This window comes from Desmodus rotundus, chromosome 2, assembly GCF_022682495.2.
Source record: "Desmodus rotundus isolate HL8 chromosome 2, HLdesRot8A.1, whole genome shotgun sequence".
NCBI classification, from domain to species: domain Eukaryota; kingdom Metazoa; phylum Chordata; class Mammalia; order Chiroptera; family Phyllostomidae; genus Desmodus; species Desmodus rotundus.
In genome coordinates, this window is record NC_071388.1 from 87,333,030 (window position 1) to 87,356,142 (window position 23,113).

The 23,113-nt window shown below is 37.6% G+C and overlaps 1 protein-coding gene across 1 annotated transcript in view; it reads right to left on the minus strand.

Moving 5' to 3' along the window:
• MORC1 (MORC family CW-type zinc finger 1) overlaps nt 1-23,113 on the minus strand; it is a 156,393-nt gene that overhangs the window by 87,834 nt on the left and 45,446 nt on the right. The window contains exons 8-11 of the mRNA XM_071220772.1: nt 16,617-16,742; nt 6,839-6,918; nt 6,097-6,155; nt 1,875-1,957 (exon numbers count right to left, since the gene is read on the minus strand). Coding sequence (XP_071076873.1) covers nt 1,875-1,957; nt 6,097-6,155; nt 6,839-6,918; nt 16,617-16,742 — 348 coding nt within the window. The remainder of the gene's footprint in view (nt 1-1,874; nt 1,958-6,096; nt 6,156-6,838; nt 6,919-16,616; nt 16,743-23,113) is intronic.

A 23,113-nucleotide genomic window follows, 5' to 3' on the forward strand; every position in this document is an offset into this window, starting at 1 on the left:
TTATGTGATTTTCTATTAAACGTGTAAAATGGAATATGATAGAAACCACCATAGTAACAGAAGGCTGTTTGGAGCTATTGAGAAGTGCCAGGACATAAAACCAGAAATACGGACCTGGCTTCAAATACAAATTTATCTTTGTAGTTACCATGTGACTATGGATGAGTCACTTCGACTTTCTGTCTCATCTAAAAAATGGAAATACACCTATCTGGTCACATGGGATGCCATGAAGAATAAAAGAGATAATGGTAATATGGACCTGGAACAGATTAGGTGCTTAGCAACTGCTATTTTCTTTTCCTAAGAATGGTAGTAAGTAGAATTCCTCCCCTCCACCCATCCTACAGCTCCTTTCATTCCACAAAAATGGCCTTTTCTTTTCTAATTTGTGACCACGAGCTATTACAACTGACATAAGATACTTACTGGACTGATTAAATGTATCTATCATTAAAGAACAATTATAAAATTCTATCAGCCCAATTGGTGTGGCTCTGTGGATTGAGTGCCAGCCAGCAAACCAAAGAGTCTCCAGTTCAATTCCCAGTCAGGGCACATGCCTGGGTTACGGGCCAAGTCCCCAGTAGGGGGCACACAAGAAGCAACTACACACTGATGTTTCTCTCCCTCTCTTTCTCCCTCCTTTCCCCTCTGTCTAAAAATAAATAAATAAAATCTTTAAAAAAAAAACAAAACCTTCTATCAGCCCTTTTCTGTGGATATGATACAGAGTACATAGACTTTGTGAGGAAGTTATTAACATGGGTTCATATTTATGAATTTTTAACATGTAGGGTTAAATATATGTGAATTGAACTTTTTCTCAAAAATGTCTATTCAAAATAAATCTACTCAATAATTAGATCCCCTCTCTTTAACGAAAGAATACTATGTAAGGAATCCCAAAACAGGGTGTTACAGGATATGACATAATCACTCTGTGATATTAAGTGGCATACTGACTGTCTTCAATTTTTTTTAAAAAGCCTTTCACTATAAAACTTTCACACCAACTGGAATTATTATTAATAAAATATAGGCTGGTTACATTTCATGCATATCATTGTGACTTCAAACAAGTCATCAACAAGCTTTTTCTTCCTGAAGACTTTAAAGAGGCCTTTGCTTTTCTATGAAGATTTCTATGTCATTTATTTAAAATTATTTTGATAAATGCATAATTAACATTTCAAATTTAAAGTTTTGTGAAAGTGATGATTGATTACATAACACTTTGTGGTTCATGAAATATAATGCTGAAAACTAGTAATACTTCCCTAAAAATTCGTTTCTCAAAGCTAATGCAATTTTTAAAGTCTGACCTTACTTGAACAGCAGCAATTATTTTCAGTTTAACTTTAAACACTTGAGCTGGACAGCAAGTCAACCTTACAAATATAAATAATGGTGCTGTAACATAGGCTTACTATTTTTATCTAAACCACACATACGTGATAAATTTACTTGAAATATTTTCTATCTTAAATTTTAGTAAGTACTAGAAAATGGAAGAAACCAGGACCAACTTTCCAAAGTTTAATTGGCAAAGGACACAGGGAAAGTAAAGTTGTCAGCGGATCCCCTGGGAAAGTCACTTCTTCATCTCATCAGACACTGGACTAATTTTTTACTCTGTATTCAGAAGTTTGAACATTATGTAAACATACATTACCTGCAAATATTTTTTATAAATACTTTATATTGATTATGTTGGTTAGGTGATTTTAATCATGTGATGCTTAATGTCATAAGTTGTCACAGGCTGAGAAAGAGAATTTTTCATAAAACCACCATATCTGCTTACCTACTCAGATATCAGAATTTTAGTATAGCACAGAAGATTCTGGTAAACAGAAAATCTTATGTCTTACCTCCGTTTCTCTTGAAGAATCTTATGCTTTGCTTCCACATCTTCCAAAGCTTTCTGTATTATATCCTGGAGAAGAGCATTTGGCTAGGACAGAACATTATGCCATTAAACTAACGAAGGCTGAGTTCATATTTATTATCCTATTATATGAATGTTTCACAAGGGTAGCAGTGATAGGTCACATTGCCTAATGCAATTTTACCACAGTAGATAATAAATACTTGATAAATGACTACTTCCAATAGCTAAGAAGACAAACTAAATTCTAGCCCACAGTTCTCTTCTTGCACAAATTCTGATGTCCTCTCTGCCTTTCTGAGAAAGAACCAGTGCTCCCTGTAACCACAAAGGTTTTCACACTAACTTCCTGAAAGCTTGGGAAAGTCAGTCAATGTACCCACACTCTGGCTTCCAGCTGTGAGAACAGAAAATGCTGAATCACATAAGGTTTCCTTCAGGAAAAAAAAATATATATGAAATTAAAAAATTTGGTCAGGAGACAAAAGAAAATGCCTCCTTTATATAAAGTTTCTGATACATCCTAAACTTTCTCCCTCTCAAGAGTGCCTCAATACCAGTCCTGTCTGTCTTTCTTCTCTTTTAATTTGATACATTTGGTCTATGCACTACCCTGTCTCTAATACACTCCCTCTAACGAGACAGAAAAAGAATCCATCATTATTTCACAAATAGAAATATACTTTTAGAGGACTTCCAGTCAAGATGGAGACACAGGTAAACCTGGCTTGCCGCCTCATGCAACCATAGCAAAAATTACAACTAAACTATAAAACAACTATCACCAAAAGAATTGTCAGAAAGTCAAGCTGTATGAAAGTCCAACAACCAAGGAATTAAAGAAACCACATTCATCCACACAGGGAGAAGGTGTGGAGATGTTGAGACATGGAGACACAAAATGGCAGCCCCACACCCATGCGCAGTGGACAAAAATGGGGAGGGATACCTCGGGAGCAAAGGATCCCAGCCCCACACCAGACCACCCAGACCAGAGTTCTAGTGCCAGGAAGATAAGTCCCCATAACTTCTGGATGTAAAGACCAGCAGGGGTTGGGGCAGTGGAAGAAACTGCAGGATTCTTAAGTGTCTTTTCTTAAATGGCCTGCAACAAACTTAGGACTTACGCAGATTCACACCCTCTGGGCTCCAGCACTAGGGCCGCAGCTGGAAGGGCACCAGTGGTATACAGGGAGAAACTGAAGTGTCTGGCAACAGAGAGTGTGCCAGGGAACAGCTTCCTCCTGGACAAAACTCCAGAGGCTAGGCAGAGGCATTATCATTTTTCTGAGCCCGCCCACACGCAGAGCCACAGAGTGTCAACACTATAGCTGAGACTCCATGAACCTGGTTTACACAAGTTGCCCCACCCAGGTGATTACCAAAGGCTCTGCCCCATCCTATTTCTTGGTGTAATTTTCCACAATAGGCCACACTGCTAAGATAGGGAGTCAAAGCACCTCTCCCTAATACATAGAAACAAACACAGGGAAGCTGCCAAAATGAGGAGACAAAGAAACATGGCTCAAATGAAAGAGCAGAAGAGAATTCCAGAAAAGGAACTGAACAAAATGGAGATAAGCAATCTATCAGATGCAGAGTTCAAAACACTGGTTACCAGGATGCTCAAAGAACTCATTGGGTACATCAACAGCATAAGAAAGACCCAGGCAAATATGAAGGTTACACTAAGTGAAATAAACAAAAACTTATGGGGAACCAACAATGTAGTGAATGAAGTCAAGACTCAAATTAATGATTTGGAACTTAAGGAAGAAAAAAGATCTACTCAGAACAGCAAAAAGAAAAAAGAATCCAAAAAAACAAGGATAGGCTAAGGAGCCAATGGGACAAATTCAAATGTACCAACATTCAAATCAACAGGGTGCCAGGAGGAAAAGAGAAAGAGCAAGAAATTGAAAATGTATTTGAAAAAATAATGAAAGAAGACTTCCCTAATTTGTTGAAGGAAATAAGCATACAAGTCCAGAAAGCACAGACAGTCCCAAACAAAATGGACCCAAAGAGGACTACACCAAGACACATCATAATTAAAATGTCAAAGGTTAAAGATAAACAGACAACTTTAAAAGCAGGAAGAGAAAAGAAGTTAGTTACCTACAGGGGGATTCCCATAAGACTGTCAGCTGATTTTTACAAGAAACCTTGTGGGCAAGAAGAGGCTGGAAAGAAGTATTCAAAGTCATGAAAAGCAAGGACCTACATCCAAGATTACTCTATCCAGCAAAACTATCATTTAGAATGGAAGGGCAGATAAAGTGCTTCCCAGACAAGGTAAAGCTAAAGGAGTTCATCATCACCAAAACATTATTAGATGAAATGCTAAAGGGACTTATTTAGGAAAGAGAAGATCTAAACTATGAACATTAAAATGGCAACAAATTCACAACTTTCAACAACTGAATCTAAAAAACAAATTAAGCAAACAAGCAGAACAGAAACAGAATCATAGATATGGAGCTCACTTGGAGAGTTATAAGTTGGGAAGGAGAAGGGACAGAATGGGGGAAAAGGTACAGTGATTAAGAAGTACCAATTGATAGGTACAAAATAGACAGGGGGGTGTTAAGAACAGTATAGGAAATGGAATAGCCAAAGAATTATATACATGAGCCATGGACATGAACTACAGGGGGTGATTGCTGGAGGGAATGAGGAATACCAGGTGAAGGGGGGCAAAGGGGATAAAATTTTGGACAACTGTAATAGCATAATTAGGGAAATATATTTGTTGAAATGCACTTTTAATATTCTCCATCCACTGGAAATAGAAAATGGGTATCCCATTTGATGGGCATAGCACTGACTGAACATGATTTGCACTAACTTAGAAGTAAAAAAATTAAATGGTAAGTATTTCACTTCACTTCAAATTCAACCACTCAACTGACAAGAGGAATTTAAGATGTCAAATGCCCAGGTCATTCTGCTTTCCTCTCTTCTCTGTGTTAAAAACAAAAAACAAAACAAAAAAAACCCAGGGTGCAACAGAGCAGTGAAGCAAGCTGGTCAAAGACATCCCTGCCCTTCTTGTCAGTACGCTCACAGCGCAGAGCAAAGAGTGAGAGCTCAAGGTTAAGGCCACAGGAAAGCAAGGTCCTGACCCATTAGAGAGAATCTGTTTCTCTTGTCTCTCAAATACATAAAGCCAAGGAAATTGATTTCCTTACTGTGTGTGTGTGTGTGTGTGTATAAATATATATATAAAGTAAGAGAATTTGGGGAAAGGCATGGATAGCTCGGGGTATTACAGTTTGCTACTCTGATTTCACCCACAATCATGACCATTAGATATAAGAGCTCTTCATCAGGCACAGCCCTGGTCTTTGAAAGTTTCAGGGAAAATCATGAAAAGAATTGATAAATTGAATCTGTAGAAGAGGATGAAGGAAAAGTGAAGTAAGACCTTTTCTTCTCCAAATACATACTTATCCCTTTGTATGTATGCAAGCGTGTTGTGTAATGATTCACCATGTAGAAAGCTTTGTTCCATATTTTTGGTAAAAGTTAGCAAACTTACAATACATGTCCTTCAGCAATCAATATTCTTTTTTTCTTAGTTGCCATACATTATAATTAATAATAATAGTTCTTTATAACCTATCTTACTTGTGGGTATATTGCAAGGACTACAGAGAATGTTTATGACTGCATGGAGCACCTCATAAGAAAAGAGCTTTGTAAGCTGGAAGTATTGTTATTAATATTCATCATTATAGCACATAATTCCCAGCACTAGGAAGAAGAATTGCTTATTAGTCTTCTCCCCGCTCTGCCCATTTATTTAGGTCCGTAGGGAGCTATAACTTGAAAAGATATTTTCAAGGAGACTTGATAGGCTATTTTTTTTTATCTAATAGCTTTACATTCTTTTCTCCTTTTCCCATATTCCTTTTCTTTTAATTTTAAACAAGCTGTGATTCTCTTCCCATTGTTCCCAATTCATCCCATGTTTCATTCATCTTTGCTCTGCCTCAGCCTTCCCCCACTTGCTGACTTTTGTCTCCTTTCTCTGCATTCATCTATTCTGTTTACCTGTGCGAAAAATCAACTTAATCATCTGAGCTTGTCTGCATTTAAAAGTTTAGGGAGTAAAAGATAAAAGACAACTGTATTAAGGAAAAAGCAAAGAACACTGCCATTTAAGAAGATTATTATCTATGTCATACCTGGGTGGGAAAAACGAAGGAAGTTCTATCAGGCTGATTTACCTTGATTTGTGCATCTTTCAACGTGAGTTCAGCTAGAAGCAGAAGCAAGGTAACTATTAATACCATGAAATTCCTTCAAGCAATTTTAAGTGAGCATTCTATATATATATAGCCATGACCAGGGAGAAAGGCTTACAAATAATCATCTCAGAAAATCCCATATTCCATCCATAGATCTTAAACATTCTAAGTGTAGGTAGCCACACTGTACTTCCTCTTAGACTTGGCAACTTAACAGGCATAAATATATAAATACAAGTTAAAAAGTCATTACTGAATGTTTGGCTAACTGAAAACTACCTAAATCCATAACTTTCGATGTAGAGCTCCTCCTCCTCCTGGATCACTGGGAAAGGATGGCTGTGCCCTTACTGTGAGAGAAGAGAATATGTAGAATATTCCTTCTCAAAGTGGATGCAACACTAGTCTCCAAAATCGAACTCAGCATCAATGAAAACAAGGGTTTCTAAAATACACCAATCCACTTCTAAGTGCATACTTGAAATTTGCATCATACTTATAATAATAAATAACATAATAATTAAACAAAACCAGAGATGGGAAAATGTTTTATAAAATTCCTTAGAGGTAAAAACAACGTTTGATTTATTGTGGTTGCTACAATGCTACTGCAGTATGTATCTTAGAACATGTACACAATTCATGTTTGTAGAATGAATGAACAATAATGATGCAGGCCACAGTAACTACATACCAATCTTTACTGCTTCTTCTGCCTTTTTAACTTCATTTTTAAATGCTCCTTTAAAAGAAGATGTGACATACAGATACTTTCTGAAAAAAAAAAAAGAACATAATCAAGTCACATTATCATTTTAAAGTATAATAAAACATACTCTTTAAGAAGATTACATACTCCCAAGATACATAATTAGTAAGAAAGATTCATACAATAAGTTGCATCCAGCTGATAAGTCAGAAAAATTTATTCCTCAGAAGAAATTCCTTACCTTTTAATACTTAGAAATTTTTTCCTTCCCTACTGAATTTATTGGAGTGACATTAGTTAATAAATTATGTAGGTTTCAGGTGTACAATTCTGTAATGCATCATCTGCATATTGTATTGTATGTTCGCCACCCCAAGTCATCTCCTTCCATCACCATGTAGCCTCCATTTACCTTTTTCAACCTCCCCCAACCCTCCTGCCTTCTGACATCTGTCAGTCTGTTCTCTATTTATGAATCTGTTTCTACTTTGTTAGTTTATTTGGTTCATTAGAGTTCACATATGAGTGAAATCACATGCTACTTATCTTTCTCTGACTGGCTGATGTCACTTCACATAATGTTTTCCAGGTCCATCATGCAGTCACAAAGGTTAAAAATTTCCTTCTTTTTTACAACCAAGTAGCAATCCACTGTGTAAATGTTCCACAACTTTTTTCTATGTACACTATCATGTCATCTGCAAACAGTGACAGCTTTACTTCCTCCTTTCCAATATGGATGCATTTTATTTCTTTTCCTGTCTGATCACTTTGGCTAGAACTTCCAATACTATGTTGAATAGAAGTGGTGAAAGTAGACACCCTGATCTTAGGGGGAAAGCTTTTAAATTTGCCCGTCGAGTATAATGTTGGCTGTAGGTTTCTCATATGTGGCCTTTATTATGTTGAGGAATGCTCCCTCTATTCCCACTTTGCTGAGTGTTTTTATCATAAATGGGTGCTGTACTTTATCAAATGCTTTGTCAGCACCTGTTGATATGATCATGTGGTTTTTATCTTTTGTATTGATTATGTAATGTATTACATTTACTGATTTGTGTATATTGTACCATCCTTGTATTCCTGGGATGAATCCCACTTGATCATGGTGTATGATCTTTTTAATGTATTGCTGGCTATGGTTTGCCAATATTTTGTTGAGGATTTCAGCATCTATGTTCATCAGCAATATTGGCCTGTAGTTTTCTTTCTTTGCTGTGTCTTTATACAGTTTTGGAATTAGGATAATACTGGCCTCATAAAAAGAGTTTGGTAGTCTTCTTTCTCCTTGGATTTTTTGGAATAGTTTGAGAAGAATTTATGATAGCTCTTCTCTAAACATTTGGTAAAATTCTCCTGTGAATCTCTCTGGCCCAGGGAGAATCTCTGGGCCAGGAGATTTTTGATTACTGCTTCATTCTCCCTAGCAGATATCAGTCTATTCAGGTTTTCTGCTGCTTCTTGACTCAGTTTTGGAGGATTATAGGTTTCTAGAAATTTGTCCATTTTACCCAGGTTTTCAAATTTCTTGGCATGTATTTATTCACAGTAATTTCTTACACCCTTTGTATTTCCATGGTATCAGTTGTAATTTTGCCTTTTTTGTTTCTAATTTTATTTATGTGGGTCATCTCTCTTTTTTTCTTGATGAATATGATTAAAGGCTTGTTGATTTTGTTTATCTTTTCAAAAAACCAGCTCCAGGATTTATTTTTGGATTGTTCTTTTACTCTCTAGGTCATCGAATTCTACCCTGATCTTGATTATTTCCATCCTTCTCTTCACTCTGGGCTTTGTTTGTTGTTGTTCCTCCAGTTCTTGTAGATGTAGGGTTAGGTTGTTTATTTGAAATGTTTCTTTTTTAGGTAGGCCTGTACTGCTATGAACTTTTCTCTCAGGACTGCCTTTTCTGTGTCCCATAGGCTTTGTGTTATTGTGTGTTTTCATTTCTTTCCAGAAACATTTTGATTTCTTTCTTGATCTCATTGTTTACTCATTCATTGTTTAAAGACATGTTATTCAGTCTCCATGTATTTGAATGTTTTTAAGTTTTTTTCTTGAGGTTGGTTTTTAGTTGCAGGTCCTTGTGGTCCAAGAAAATGCTTAATATGATTTCAATTTTCTTGAATTTTTTGAGGCTTGTCTTCTTTTGTTTTTAAAGTATTTTTACTGATTATGCTATTATAGTTTTCCCCCTTTATTCCCCCTCCTCCCTACCCCCTCAACCCTCCAGCATTCCCTCCCCCCTTAGTTCATGTCCATGGGTTGTACATATAAGTTCTTTGAGTTCTCCGTTTTCTATACCATTTTTATCTCTCCCTATTTTATGCCTACTAAATATGCTGCTTCTTCTCTGTACCTTTTTTCATTTTTTGACCTCCCTATTCCTCCCTTCCCCCTCCCCACTGAAATCCCTCCATGTATGTCCATTTCTCTGATTCTGTTCCTGTTCTGGTTGTTTGCTTAGTTTTTGTTTTTGTTGTTTTTCTTTTCTTTTAGCTTCATTTGTTGATAGTTGTGAGTTTGTTGTCATTTTATTGTTCCTATTTTTGATCTTCTTTTTCTTACATAAGTCCCTTTAACATTTCATATAGTAATGGCTTGGTGATGATGAACTCCTTTAACTTGACCTTATCTGAGAAGCGCTTTATCTGCCCTTCCATTCTAACTAAATGAAAGCTTTGCTGGATAGAGCAATCTTGGATGTAGATCCTTGCCTTTCATGACTTGGAATACTTCTTTCCAGCCCCTTCTTGCCTGCAAGGTTTCTTTTGAGAAATCAGCTAATAGCCTTATGTGAACTCTTTTGTAGGTAACTGTCTCCTCTTCTCTTGCTGCTTTTAAGATTCTCTCCTCATCTTTGATCTTGGGTAGCTTAATGATGATGTGCCTTGGTGTGCTCCTCTTTGGGTCCAACTTCTTTGGGACTCTCTGGGCTTCCTGGACTTTCTAGAAGTCTATTTCCTTCACCAGAATGGGGAAGCTTTCCTTCATTATTTGTTAAATAAGTTTTCGATATCTTGTTGTTGTTCTCTTTCTGGCACCCCTATAATTCAGATATTGGTATGTTATAGGTTGTCCCAGCCATTTGTAAGATTCTTCACTTTTTTGAGCTCTTGTTTCTTCATTCTGTTCCAGTTGGATGTTTAATTTTTCCTTTTGCTCCAAATCGTTGCTTTAGTTCTGTTTTCCTTCCTGTCACCATTGGTTCCCTGGATATTTTGCTTTATTTCGTTTTGGGTATCTTTCATTTGTTTTTTCATTTTTTGACCAAGCTCAGTCAGATCTGTGAGCATTCTGATTACCAGGGCTTTAAATTCTTCATCAGATAGGTTGGCAATCTCCTCCCTGCTTAGTTCTCTTTCTGAGGTTTTGCTCTGTTCTTTCATTTGGGCCATAGTTCTTTGTCTTGGTGCACCTGATAAATTGTAAGCGGGTAGAGCCTTAGGTATTCACCAGTGCAGGGCAACCCTCTTTGCTGCACTGTGGCACTGCCTGTGGGGGAGGGGCCAGAGAGGGAACAGTGCAGCTCACCTACTCATCTCTAGCCCACTTTCCTACGAACTCTTGTGTGGGACTGGGGGTTTCTCCCACCGTGGCAACTGCTGTAGTCCTCAGTCAACTCTGAGTCTCAGTTTCGCCTTCAGCAAGCCCTGCCTGCAGAGCCCACCTCTTCGCCACAGACAGCCCCGCCTGCACAGTCTGCCAGTTGAGGTTTGTTTTGTGTCCTGTTATGTGGTCTATCTTTGAAAATATTCCATGTGCATTTTAAAAGACTATGTATTTTGCTTCTTTTGGGTGAATGGTCCTGTATATATCAATTAAGTCTATTTGATCTAGGTTGTCATTCAGTGCCATAATATCCTTGTCAATTCTTTGTTTGGAAGACCTGTTGTTGACAGTGCGGTGTTAAAATGCCCTGCGATAAGTGTTTTGCTGTCTATATTTTTCTTGAAGTCCTCCAAGATTATCTTTATATATTTTGGTGCTCCTATGTTGGGTGCACCTATGTTTACAATGTTTATAGCTTCCTGATAGATTCTTCCCTTTAGAATTATGAAATGACCTTCTTTGTCTCTTTTTTGGGGCTTTGTTTTGAAATCTATTTTGTCTGATATAAGTATTGCTACCCTGTCTTTTTTTTCCTGTCCATTTGCTTGGAATATTTTTTTCTAACCCTTCACCTTCAGTCTGTGTAGGTCTTTTGTTTCTGAACTGGGTCTCTAGTGGGGAACATATGTGCAAGTCATGTTTTCTTATCCATTCAGCTCCCCTATGTCTTTTGATTGGAGCATATAAGCCATTTACCTTTAAGATTACTATTGATAGATACTTATTCATTGCCATTTTTTCCTTTTGTACTTTTGTTCCTCTCTCTATATATATACCTTCATCTTCTTAAAGCAGTCCCTTTAGTATGTCTTGCAATGCTGCTTTGGTGGAGGTGTATTCTTTTAAACTTCTTTTGTCTGGGAAACTCCTTATTTTGTTTTCCATTTTAATTGAGAGCATTGCTGGGTAGAGTAGTCTTGGTTGCAGGCCTGTGCTTTTTATTACCTGGAATATTTCTCATTCTCTTCTGGCTTGTAGTGTTTCTGTTGAAAAATTAGCTGTTAACCTTATCAGATCTCCCTTGTATGTTACTATCTGTTTCTCCCTAGCTGCTCTCAAGATCCTCTCTTTGCCTTAATATTTGGCATTTTAATTATGATGTGTCTTGGAGTGGGCCTCTTTGGGTTCATCTTGATTGGGACCCTCTGTGCTCCCTGATCTTGCCTGTTTTTTCTGCTCTCCAAGTGTGGAAGTTTTCTGTCATTATTTTTTCAAACAGGTTTTCTATCCCTTGCTCCTCTTCTTCTCCTTCTGGTATTCCTATGATTTGAATGTTTTTACATTTCATCTTGTCCTGAAGTTCCCATAAGCTATCCTCATATTTTTTTAGTCTTTTTTCATTTTGTTGCTCTACCTGGGTATTTCTTTCTACCCTGTCTTCCAGCTCACAGATTTGGTCCTCTGCTTCATCCAGTCTGTTTGTAATTCCTTCTGGTGTATTTTTTATTTCAGATATTGTTCTTCATTTCTTCCTGGTTCCTGCTTGTAGTTTCTATTTCCTTTTCATGTTGTTAAAAGTTTCCACTCAGTTCCTTATAATTGTCACTGAATTCCTTGAGCACCCTTAAACCATTTTTTTGAATTCTATGTCTAATAGACTGCTTGACTCAATTTCACTTAGCTCTTTTACTGGGGATTCTTCCATTCCTTTTGATTGGGGGTTCTTTCTTTGTCTCCCCATTTTAGGTAACTCTTTTTGTTTGTTTCTGCATTTCAGGGTGCTCTGCTTTGCCTGCCTATCTTCATGGGGTGGATTTCTGAATGTACCACAGCTTTTTTTATCCACTCAGCTACTGAAAGGAGTTTGGGGTGCTCCCAAATTGTGACTTGTAAGTAATGATGCAGTGAACATATGGTGCATATATTCTTTTGAATGAGGGTTTCATGTTTACTTAGATATATTCCCAGAAGTGGAATTGCTGGGTCATAAGGGAGATCCATTTTTAATTTTTTTACCTAATATATTGTATTCTCATGCATATATAGCTGGACAATATGTGTTATAGGATAAACTGATAATAAATATGATGCAATCACATAAATTGGTAATATTGAAATGTCTAACTGTAAGTTCATAATGTATGTTTGTCACTGCTAAAACCTGGGAAATTATTTTGCTGAGAAGACTTTTGACCCAATAAGAAAGATTTGACAACATCCAATGCAAAATGCAAAAGAAAAATATTTTTTACAACTAAAACATATGAGGTCTGTCCACAAAAAGTCCAGCCATTGATAATATTTTTAGTTTAATCTTTATTCTATTTTTTGCCATTATTATTTAGTCCCTTTATACCTCTCCCTCCTAATAACAACACACTACTGTCCATGAGTCATTTTCCTTTTTGCTCCATCCCTCCAACCCCCATCTCCCCCACCACTAGCTGTCATCTGTCTCCATCTACGAGTTTGTCTCTGTTTTGCTTTTTATTTCAGCTTGTTCATTAGACTCCACATGAGTAAAATCATATAGCATTTGTCTTTCTCTGACTGTCTAATATCATTTACAAAAATGTTCTCCAGGTCCATCCATACTGTCTCAAAGGATAAAATTTCCTTCTTTTTTACAGCCGAGTACCATTTCATTGTATAAATGTCCCATAGTTGTTTTATATACTCATCTACTGATGGACCCTTGGGCTGCTTCCATATCTTGGTGATTGTAAATAATGCTGCAGTGAACATAGGGGTGTTCATGTTCTTTCAAATTAGTGTTTTGGGTTCCTTCAGATATATTCCCAGAAGTGAATTAGCTGGGTCATAAGGCAGATTCATTTTTAATTATTTGAGGTATCTCCATACTGTTTTCCATAGTGACTGCACCAATCTGTACCCCTACCAACAGTGCAAAAGAGTTCCCCTTTCTCCACATCCTCACCAGCACTTGTTTGTTGATTTACTGATGATAGCCATTCTGAGAAGCATGAGTTGATATCTCATTGTGGTTTTAATTTGTCTTTCTCTGATGATTAGTGATCTTGAGCCTCTTTTTCATGTCTATTGGCCATCTGTATGGTAGAACATATTCTCTAATCATGTATCTGCTAACAGGTTCATTTTCAAAATTTATAAAAAATTTATAAACTCAACACTAAAAAAAACCACACAATCCATTGAAAAACTAAGCAAATTACTTGCATAGATACTTCTCCAAAGAGGACATAGAAATGGCCAATAGACATGAAAAGATGCTCTGTACACCTCATTTAACTTTTGCCTCATACCTACAGTAGCTCACTATTCTCTGATACCTTCATATTTAGAAAGGCATCACATTTTCAGCAAGAGGTAGGTGGATACCTATAGATCATTCCTGGAAACCAAAATGTCTTAAGACATATTAAAAAAGCTATTCACTCAGGCAGAGGGAAGAGTCTAAATCTACATGCTCCAAAGAGTCTTGCCAAGTATAGGTAATATACAGCCTGTGTGCCAAATTTGGCCAGCAGCTTGTTTTTGGTACAGCTTAAGACTTAAGAATGTTTTTTCCATTTTAATGGATTATAAATATATACATATATATTTACATATATATGAAGGAAAGTAGGAATATGCAAACAAGACTGACTGTAACTAGATATTTACTATCAGGCCCTTCACAGAAAAGTTTTGCCAACCCCAGAATCTATTTTTTGGTGTGCTACAGAATTTTAGTAGTTTACATATATGTGCCATGAGATGAAAAAGGTTGAAATTTGCTGGAGTATTTAATATGTTATTATTACCTAGTAAAAACACACATTAAGTACATATTCCCTCAACATGTATTTACATGAAAAATGCTTTGGGAATGAGGAAATGAAATGAATAGTTGCATAAACTCCTTTTCTTTTAAGAATCTGAAGTATTTGTAAAATTCTACCCAGTTGCCTGCATGAAAATGCATAATGTTAAATAACTAAATGTCATCCTATAGTCATCTATACACTTCAATGATTTGTTTGTTTATTTATTTTACTTCACTGGTTTAAAGAACAATGCAAGTGAGGGAGTAGGGAGCACCCCTAAGCAATAAAAAGACTGCCACAGAAGAATAGTGTTGCAGAGTATTCAACAGCAGGCCATAACGTTAGTGTCCCTGAGTAACTTTAAAAGGACCATGCTGCTCCAAAGAAAGCAGGGTGACTCCAATTCCATGTCTTTGGGCTCCTTTGAGTATTGTCAGTCTATGGCAAAGCAGTTTTCATGAAGAACGAAGATCTCGAAACAGACACTTTAGTTCTATCTCCCTTAAAGAACTTTGTTGACCATTTTACATCCATCTTTAGTCCTGATGTGCAGAAATTTTGTGTGTATATAAATCTGACAGTTACTTTTCTACTAAAGTTAAAGAACTCAAAGCCAAAAAAAAAAAACAAAATAAGTAATGTCTGTTGTCTAAGATCAAGTAACAGGGCCATATATTAACTTATCTGTATTATACAGATAAACAACATTTAAGACTCCAAGAATCACAAACTTTTATAAAATCTTTAAGTTGAAAGAGACCTTAGAAATCCCTAGCTGAAATTCTTCCAAAAGTAATAATGCCTGCATCAACCTGGACTTTTCCAGGGGCAAATTTGTCCTCGTCTTGGCGGGGAGGGCCTTTCACTGCTGAAGAGTATGAACTTCATTAATCTCATGCCACACTACAGCACTCTCTGAGTTGCTGTACCTCAGGCCAATTGTGTCTGGGGAAACTCACTGTGCCATCTTGGACACACTGGATCTCAATCCTCACATTACATCTGGAAACTGGACCAGAAACAGACTTGTGTGCAACAAAGGAAGATATGTGAGCAATCAAACCCCTGTGACTGCGAGGCCCAGGACAGCATCTACTCTTTCATGAAAATGAGACAACGTAACAAATGGAGGTCTATAATAAAGAGTGAGATATGGGGGAGGAACATGGAATTTGAATTGGTAAAGAACTTGGAGCCATAATATTTGATCCCTTGTCCAGTTGTGACATTTCCTTAGCTCTAAATTAGTAATGATAAAACATAACCCACGGGGTCACTGAAAAAATCAGACAAAATGATGCATGCAAAGATAATCCATTTACATATAAACACACACAGTGTACAAGTATCAAATGTCTCTCCTAGTAGGTATTATGTTCCTCAAAACTAAAACTAATCTTTATTTTTTCTATGCTTTGCACCCAGCACAACCTCAAGCTCACAAAAGACTTTGACGATGTTTGCTGAATAAATGAATGACCACCCAAAAACCCCCCACACAAAGAACACTACTCTGATTGCATGTGTAGTTGGTCAAAATTAGACTTATAATATGTAAATGTTAGTTTAAAAAAAGTTTATGTTCTTACAAACTTCCTGTTACAAAATAAGTCAGGGGATGTAATATACAGCATGGTAACTATACTTAAATTGCATATTTGAAAGGTCCTAAAATAGCAGATCTTAAAAGTTCCCCTCACATACACACAAAAAATTTGTAACTATGTATGCCAATAAGATTTATTGTGGTAATAAAACAAGTTTATGATAAAATATAAAAGATAAAATATAAATGAACCAAATGTGTTATAAATATGTTCATTCTATACATTATATATACACACACACACAAAGAAGTACAAGATTCAATAGTTCAAATATATAAGTAAACAAAAATTATAAATGAACTGTGAGTTTTTAATAGAAACTATCACAAGCAAAACACCTAAAATTCACTAAAGTACAAAAATTCTTACTTAAGGTGATTACCTGACTTACAGAGTTCACTTCAGTGTTTTGCTATTATGGCCACAATTGTTACGCATAATTGATTACTCTCTAGCAAACCTTCCAGAATGAAACTTAAATTTTATTGTGATAGCCCCGGCCGGTGTGGCTCAGTGGACTGAGTGCCGGCCTGAAAACCAAAGGGTCACCAGTTCAATTCCGGGGGAGTGTGAGAGGCAAGCACAATTGATATTTTTCTCCCTCTCATCCTCCCTTCCCCTCTCTCTAAAAATAAATAAATAAAATCTTTAAAAATTTTATTTACAATAGCACAAATCATACTATCAAATTTTTAAATCTAGCTATCAAATTGTAAAAAATCTTACTACCAAATCACTTTGATAATTTTGGGGAGGAAGACATATTGATTTTATAAATAAAAACTGTATGAAGATAATCAAAGAAAGTTGAGTTACCTGGGTCTGTAGAGGGAATGACATAGGTGTTTTGTTTTAACTCTTTTGGCCTGAATAAATATTCTCATCCAAGGATCAAAATATAGAACAGAAGTGTAGGCTCTGAATGACCATCTCTCTGGGAAACTAGAATGGAAATAGCAAAGGTCACACTATAGAGGATGCAGTAATGACACATCATTCAGAAGAAAATAATCAGGCTACTAGATTATGACGGTTACTACTAGCAGCCTCAGGAACTTTTCTTCAAAACCTAACAATGACACAGCAAACACCAGCAAATCTTACAACACTCAAATCATTAAGCAGGCCACTTTACAGATAAGTAGTTAATATGAATACTAGGTTTTATTTTTTTCCCACATGTAATTAAAAGGCCAACTGACTGATTAAAGTATAAGTAATATCAGAAGAAAAATGATGCCTCTAAGTACAAGGGCCTCCATGGATAATCTGCACTTTGATTAGAACTGAACTCTTATTGGCAATAACTGATTCCAAGTAGATTTACATCAGCTGTACAAAGCATTAAAGTTATTGGCCAAGAAGGACAAAACCAAGCCAAATAAACAAAACAATTCCCCTGCTCCAACATTAAAAAAAGAAAAAGAATTTAGGCCTGCATGGATAAAAATATTTCCCTGAGCCCTGGCCAGTGTGGCTTAGTTGATTGGTGTGTTGTCCCGTAAACCAAAAGGTTGCTGGTTTGAGGATACATGCCTAGGTTGTGGATTTGGTCCCAGTGGGGGCATGTGTGGGAGGCAACTGATGAATGTTTCTCTCACATGGGTGTCTGTCTGTCTGTCTGTCTGTCTCTAGAATCAATGGATATATCTTTGCGTGAGGATTATATATATTTTCCCATGAAATTATTGCAGAGAAATACAATAAAAAATGTTTAATTTGCTCTGAAAATTATGAACTAGAGATATAAAACTCCATTCTGTAAGTGCAATAAGTATTAAAATAAGTGTTTATGTTGAACTGAGGGGAGGAGTTTGATGACGTGGTAAGTAAAAAAGAAAAGAGGAAAATAAGGGGTGGGAAGGCAATAAAATGGGAGCAGATACAATGTAAAATAGCCTATGTTGAGAAATCACTGTGTTGCTGCATACTAACAACTCCAGGGAGCTTCTATTTTAAAGTCCACTTATGAACTGTAAACCTCCTCCAATTAGACAAGAAATAAAGATCAGAAACAAGCCAAGTCATGCTTCAGAAGTAGTGTTATCCACCGGGTCCCAGAAAAGGCTACAATGAAGGGTTTACAAGGCCAAATAGAAACCAGAGAGAAGTAAACCCATCATTTTTACAATCCTATCTCAGTCCAGCGGGAGACAAAAAAGATGGAAAGGAAACATAAAAGCTGTCCTTGGGGACCGCTCAACAGGGTCACGCCACTGCCAGTCACTCTGTAAGAAGGAACAGAGCTCCAAAGAATTTGCAAAAATGAAGATGAAGCTTGTAAGAAATCCAAGGACTCCCTGGTTGGTTGTAAGTTCCTTCAGGCAGAATCTGAAGTTCATTAAAAAGCCTGGAATTTCTTTGAATTGTTTAAAAAGAAATTATTTGAAAGTACCATATTTTGCCATGTATAACGTGTACTTTCCCCCCCAAACCATCGAGGGAAAAATGAGGATGCACATTATACATGGGAGCACATTACACATGGCAAAATACAGTTCCCAATATAAATTATAAAAAAGTATCTATTCCATGGTTATTATTTGGTAAATACTAATGCATCTCAATGTGGCATTTGGGTGTAGCACTACAATCATGTGGTTGGTTTTAGTATGCCAGGAGCTGCACAGGCAACTAAGTCTTCACCTGTTAAAAGAATAAAGAAGTCACCCTGGGACACTATAAACATTTCACGGACTTTTGTCATTATTCAAATGCTTTGTGGATCTCTGATTTGAAACTGTCCGCAGAGATAGTACAGCTTTTTCTTTGGACTGTCCTTAAAGCAAACAACTCTCTGTCATTTAAAGGTAACAGTGATTCAGAGCCAAGTTTGAGAAATACAGAAATATAGTGGGAGAGCAAATTGGGTTAGACAAGTTTTGGTTAAAAATTATTATACAAATGAAAACAAGGACACTAATACTTCTATCTCTTGATAGGTCAATTTTTACTCAATAAATATCTATAGGGAAATATTTATAACATGTGTGTTGGGATCCTCAAAACCTCCTCTATGTTAAGAGATTTGCTAGAAGAACTCACGGGACTTACCACATAATCGTCCTCATGACTAAGACTTTTCCCAGGGATGCAGTACAGATATACAGTGGGTCATAAGGGGAAAGGAGAGGTGGTGTCCGGAGGAACCCATGTGCAGCTTTCTTATGGTTTCTCCCTCACATGACAGGTCGCACAGAACATACCGTACCCCCAGCTATGAAAGTCAGGAACATGTATATGATGTTTCTGCCCAACCAAACCCATTACAGACTCAGCACCAAACTTTTTCACTGGGTCTGGTCACATAGTCACCCTCTGCCAAGCATATACCAAAACTCCAGAAAGGAAGTAGGTTTTCAGCATCAACCATATTGTTTGCATAGTCTAAACACATTGCACCACCTTCTCTGTTAGGGAAAGGTTTATACCAGTGTAGGGAACTGCTCATCAGCTAAGTTCCCAGGCACTAGCCAAAGACCAACCTTGCAAACAAGACCTACAAGGAATAAAGTCCTTCTATGTTAACACCTTTCTACATACACGCCTACTTTTGAAAGTTCCCATTTATCTGTGACAAACAGAATGGCAATACCTCTTACACTATTGTGATGTTTTATGATTTAAAAAGTGCAGACTTCCCTTCAAGATGACACCATAGGCAGACATGGCTCCCCCCTTTGTACAACCACATCAAAATCACAACTAAGATATAGAACAACCATTACTCAGAACTGACAGAAATAGAGTTGAAGGGAAGTCTGACAACTATGGGATTAAAGAAACTACATTCATCCAGACTGGTAGGAGGGGTAAAGATGCAGAATGGGCTTGTCCCCCATCCATGTGTGGTGGATAAAAATTCCGGAAGGATATCTTGGGAGCAAGGAGTCCCACACTCACACCAGGCCCCCAGTCCAGAGTTCCAGTGCCAGGAAGATAAGTCCCCAAAACTTCTGTCTGCAATACCCAGTGGGGATTGAGTTGGGGAAAGAAACTTCTGGAGCTCCAAGTAGTTCCTCTTAAAGAACTCACATATAGACTCACCTACTCACTCCCTCCCTCTGGGCTCTGGTGCTGGGATGGTGGCTTGCAGAGGGAGGATGAGGTATCTGGCATTAAGGCAAGCAGAGGCCATGGTCCCTTTTGTGGGCCCTCCCCCCACAAAGCCAGTAAGCTGGTACCATATGTGAGACTCCATCATCCTGGCTAACACTGTTTGACCCACCTTGGAGATCTCCAGAGACTCTACCCCACCCAACTCACATGGGACCTCCCAAGCTGCATTTCCATATGAATGTCTGGTCTTGGCTCAGGCTTCACAACTTCCTAAATCCTCTCAAAGAAACAGCAGCTTGCCTCAGTTTGGGCCCCAGGCCCAAAACTAGCAGCCTAGATTCACAGTTTGGCTTCTCCTGGAGATCTCCAAGCCCAGAACAAGTAGCAGCCAACTCAGACTGCTTTATAGCTCAGGTGGGTAGCCTTGGGCAAATACAGCACTGGCACTTAGTGGTGTCATTGTCTGTTTATGTATCTGTATCCCTATCAGGCTATAAATTCCATGAGGCTAGCATCTTCATCAACAAATACTTGTTGAATAAGTGATAATTATTCAGCACTCCCTTGGCTTAATGTAAAATGAACAACACGGGGTTCCCTATGTAAGGAAGACTTAACAACTGATCATCTCCAATGATGATGCTATCAGTCTTTATAAATAAAGCCATTCACTTGAGAAACTGGGATACAAATGTATTAAAGTAATCAGGGTACCTTCAGGAGATCTAGGAAAAAAAACACTCTTACTACTTCATATCTTTTTCAAAATGTGTTCTCGTTTCCTCTTAAATGTCTCTTTGTTGTCTTAAATTTTGCCAGTGTGCATATCTTTATCTTCATCTGTACCTCTCTTTCTCTCTCACTTTCTATTTAATTGACTCCAATAAACTGAAGAATGAAAGAGAGAGAGCCAACTCCCTCCCACACACACACCAGATGCACACAGTCACATGACAGACAAGGGGAAAGAGGACAGTATTTTAAGGCAGAAACTACCTTGGCAGTCTGTGTTATATAACAGGAGGAGATGGAGATGCTTTCTGTCACGTCCTCAGCAACGGGTGTTCTTAAAAAGCCTCTCCTTCACCTCCAGCTGTGTCTGTGGCATCTCTGCAGCCTCCTTCTCCCAATATATCCATGTAGTTGTGCTACTGTTTTAAGTGTTGCTCCATAAATGGCTATCAGGGATGGATGGGTGTGCTGCAGTCAGCAAACTGTGTTAAGGACAGGAGGAGAGCCAGGAAGTGGGGTCCTGTGCCAAGGTCATTATTTCCTTTATCTACCCACTAAGATTCTCTGTGACTAGAATCTGAGAAAGTGAATTTTTTAAAGCTACACAGGTGATTCCTTTAAGTCTGCAAGTTTTGAGAACCACTGCCCATAGACCTAGTGGACAGGGTGGTATGTAAGACAGGTTGCCTGAAAGAGGGGAACAGAATAGTCTCTCACAGGTATTTAGACCTACGAGACTTTCTGCATGTATCCACACTGGGTACACAGACATCAGACTCCCATTCAGCCCAAGTATTGAGGTCCATGGTTGAAAAAATGACTCTAAACTCCAGGCACTAAACTAAATTAGATCCTTTTTGGAATATCTCTGAAGTGCCATGTTTTTATTCATGAAAAACCTATGTATTATTACAAAATAATTTTTCTAAATTTATTGCTAAAGTCCCTCCAAAATTTGAAGATTTCCTGAAGTTGAAATAACAAGTCCTGTATGATCTTGAATATAAGGAAGTGCAGAAAGATTTTCAACTAGTTTAAATTCTGAACTGTGAAGGGGGCTAACCAAATTTAATCTTAGATTATACCTAAAAGAAACGTCAACTTGAAGAAGTATTTTAAAAGAAAAGTTCTAAGTTGTGCAAGTAATGAAAGTCCTTCTATCATGCCCACAGTGTGACAAGCTGTACATTATAACAATTGGAAGCTGTAACTCTTCATGTGTTCCCAACTGGCTCAGTTAGGACATAAACTAGAGATATTATGGAATGCTGCCCAATGACTGTCAATTTAGAAACACACTACCAACGAGGTACCTAATTTCAAACATTACTTAGCACAAAATTTGAATTCCATTGCTCTGTGTTACATCAACACTCTCAGATCTGCTTTTTAGGATGGATTTCTTCAGCCACCTGGGATCCTGCACCATAACAAAGTCCAGGAGCACTGGCAGGCCCGTTGGGTGGCAGCCAGTTCTACAACATGGCTTTTTTTTAACCAGAATCTCAGCTTTCTTCCACTTTCTCATAAAGTTGCACATATATACTATTCCTAATGTTAAGAAAATAATAAGGCACTGAAAGCAACATGGGCACAAGGAAATCACATGTGCCACAAACCAGGTGAAATGGTCACATGGTCTTGACCCCCACAAACAGAATCAGGAAAAATGCTATAGGATGATCAAACCTTCATGGTTTAGAACTCAAAAGAAATTTTAAAGATAAGAGAAGCACTTAACAAAATTTCTGAAAACTCCCTCTCTCACCCTGATAAATATCCCCAATGATCTCAGTAGTGGAATCCACTACTGAGGGCACCAGCACCTTCCAATGAAAGTATTTGCAATTTTCATAGAAAATTACATAGACATTGGCACTAAATTTGGTTTACCTGAATTCATTTGTTGCTTGCTGCATAGCAGACACTGAGTTAGTTTCCAGAGCATTACGTAAGTGTCAAAAGGAAGTGTAGGGGAAAGTAGAATGAAGGGAAATAAATACAGAGAATTTCCATGTGCCAGATATTGTGACTACTCTATCTCTATTGCATTTGTATTAAGATGATTTTATAGCCTCATTTTGTAGATGAAAACAATGAAGTTCAGAAACAACAGACAACTTATCAGTAGAATGAAAGCTCTTCCGACGGAATCCAGGACACTTGAGAACAGAGATATCTGTCTGTTTTGTTCCCTGATGTATCTCCAGCCTCTATACAGGACCTGACACTCGATAAACACCCATTCAATGGGTGAATGTCGAATGAACAGTCGGACAGCTACTATTCACAGTCCAACAGCTAGTAAGTGAAAGAATCAGGATTTGAGACAAGTTTTAAGCAACTGCAAAGTTCATTCTTTTTATAATGTATCTCCCCAGCTACCTCCAAGGTTGACTGGTTTGAAGTACACTGCTTCTGTGTAATGCGAGGGGTCAAAGTTGTAAGATGGCCTCAGGCAGCCGCACCCTACACAGACCCTACCTGTGTATGAGCCTGAGGTTCTGGTCCCTTCAACTGAC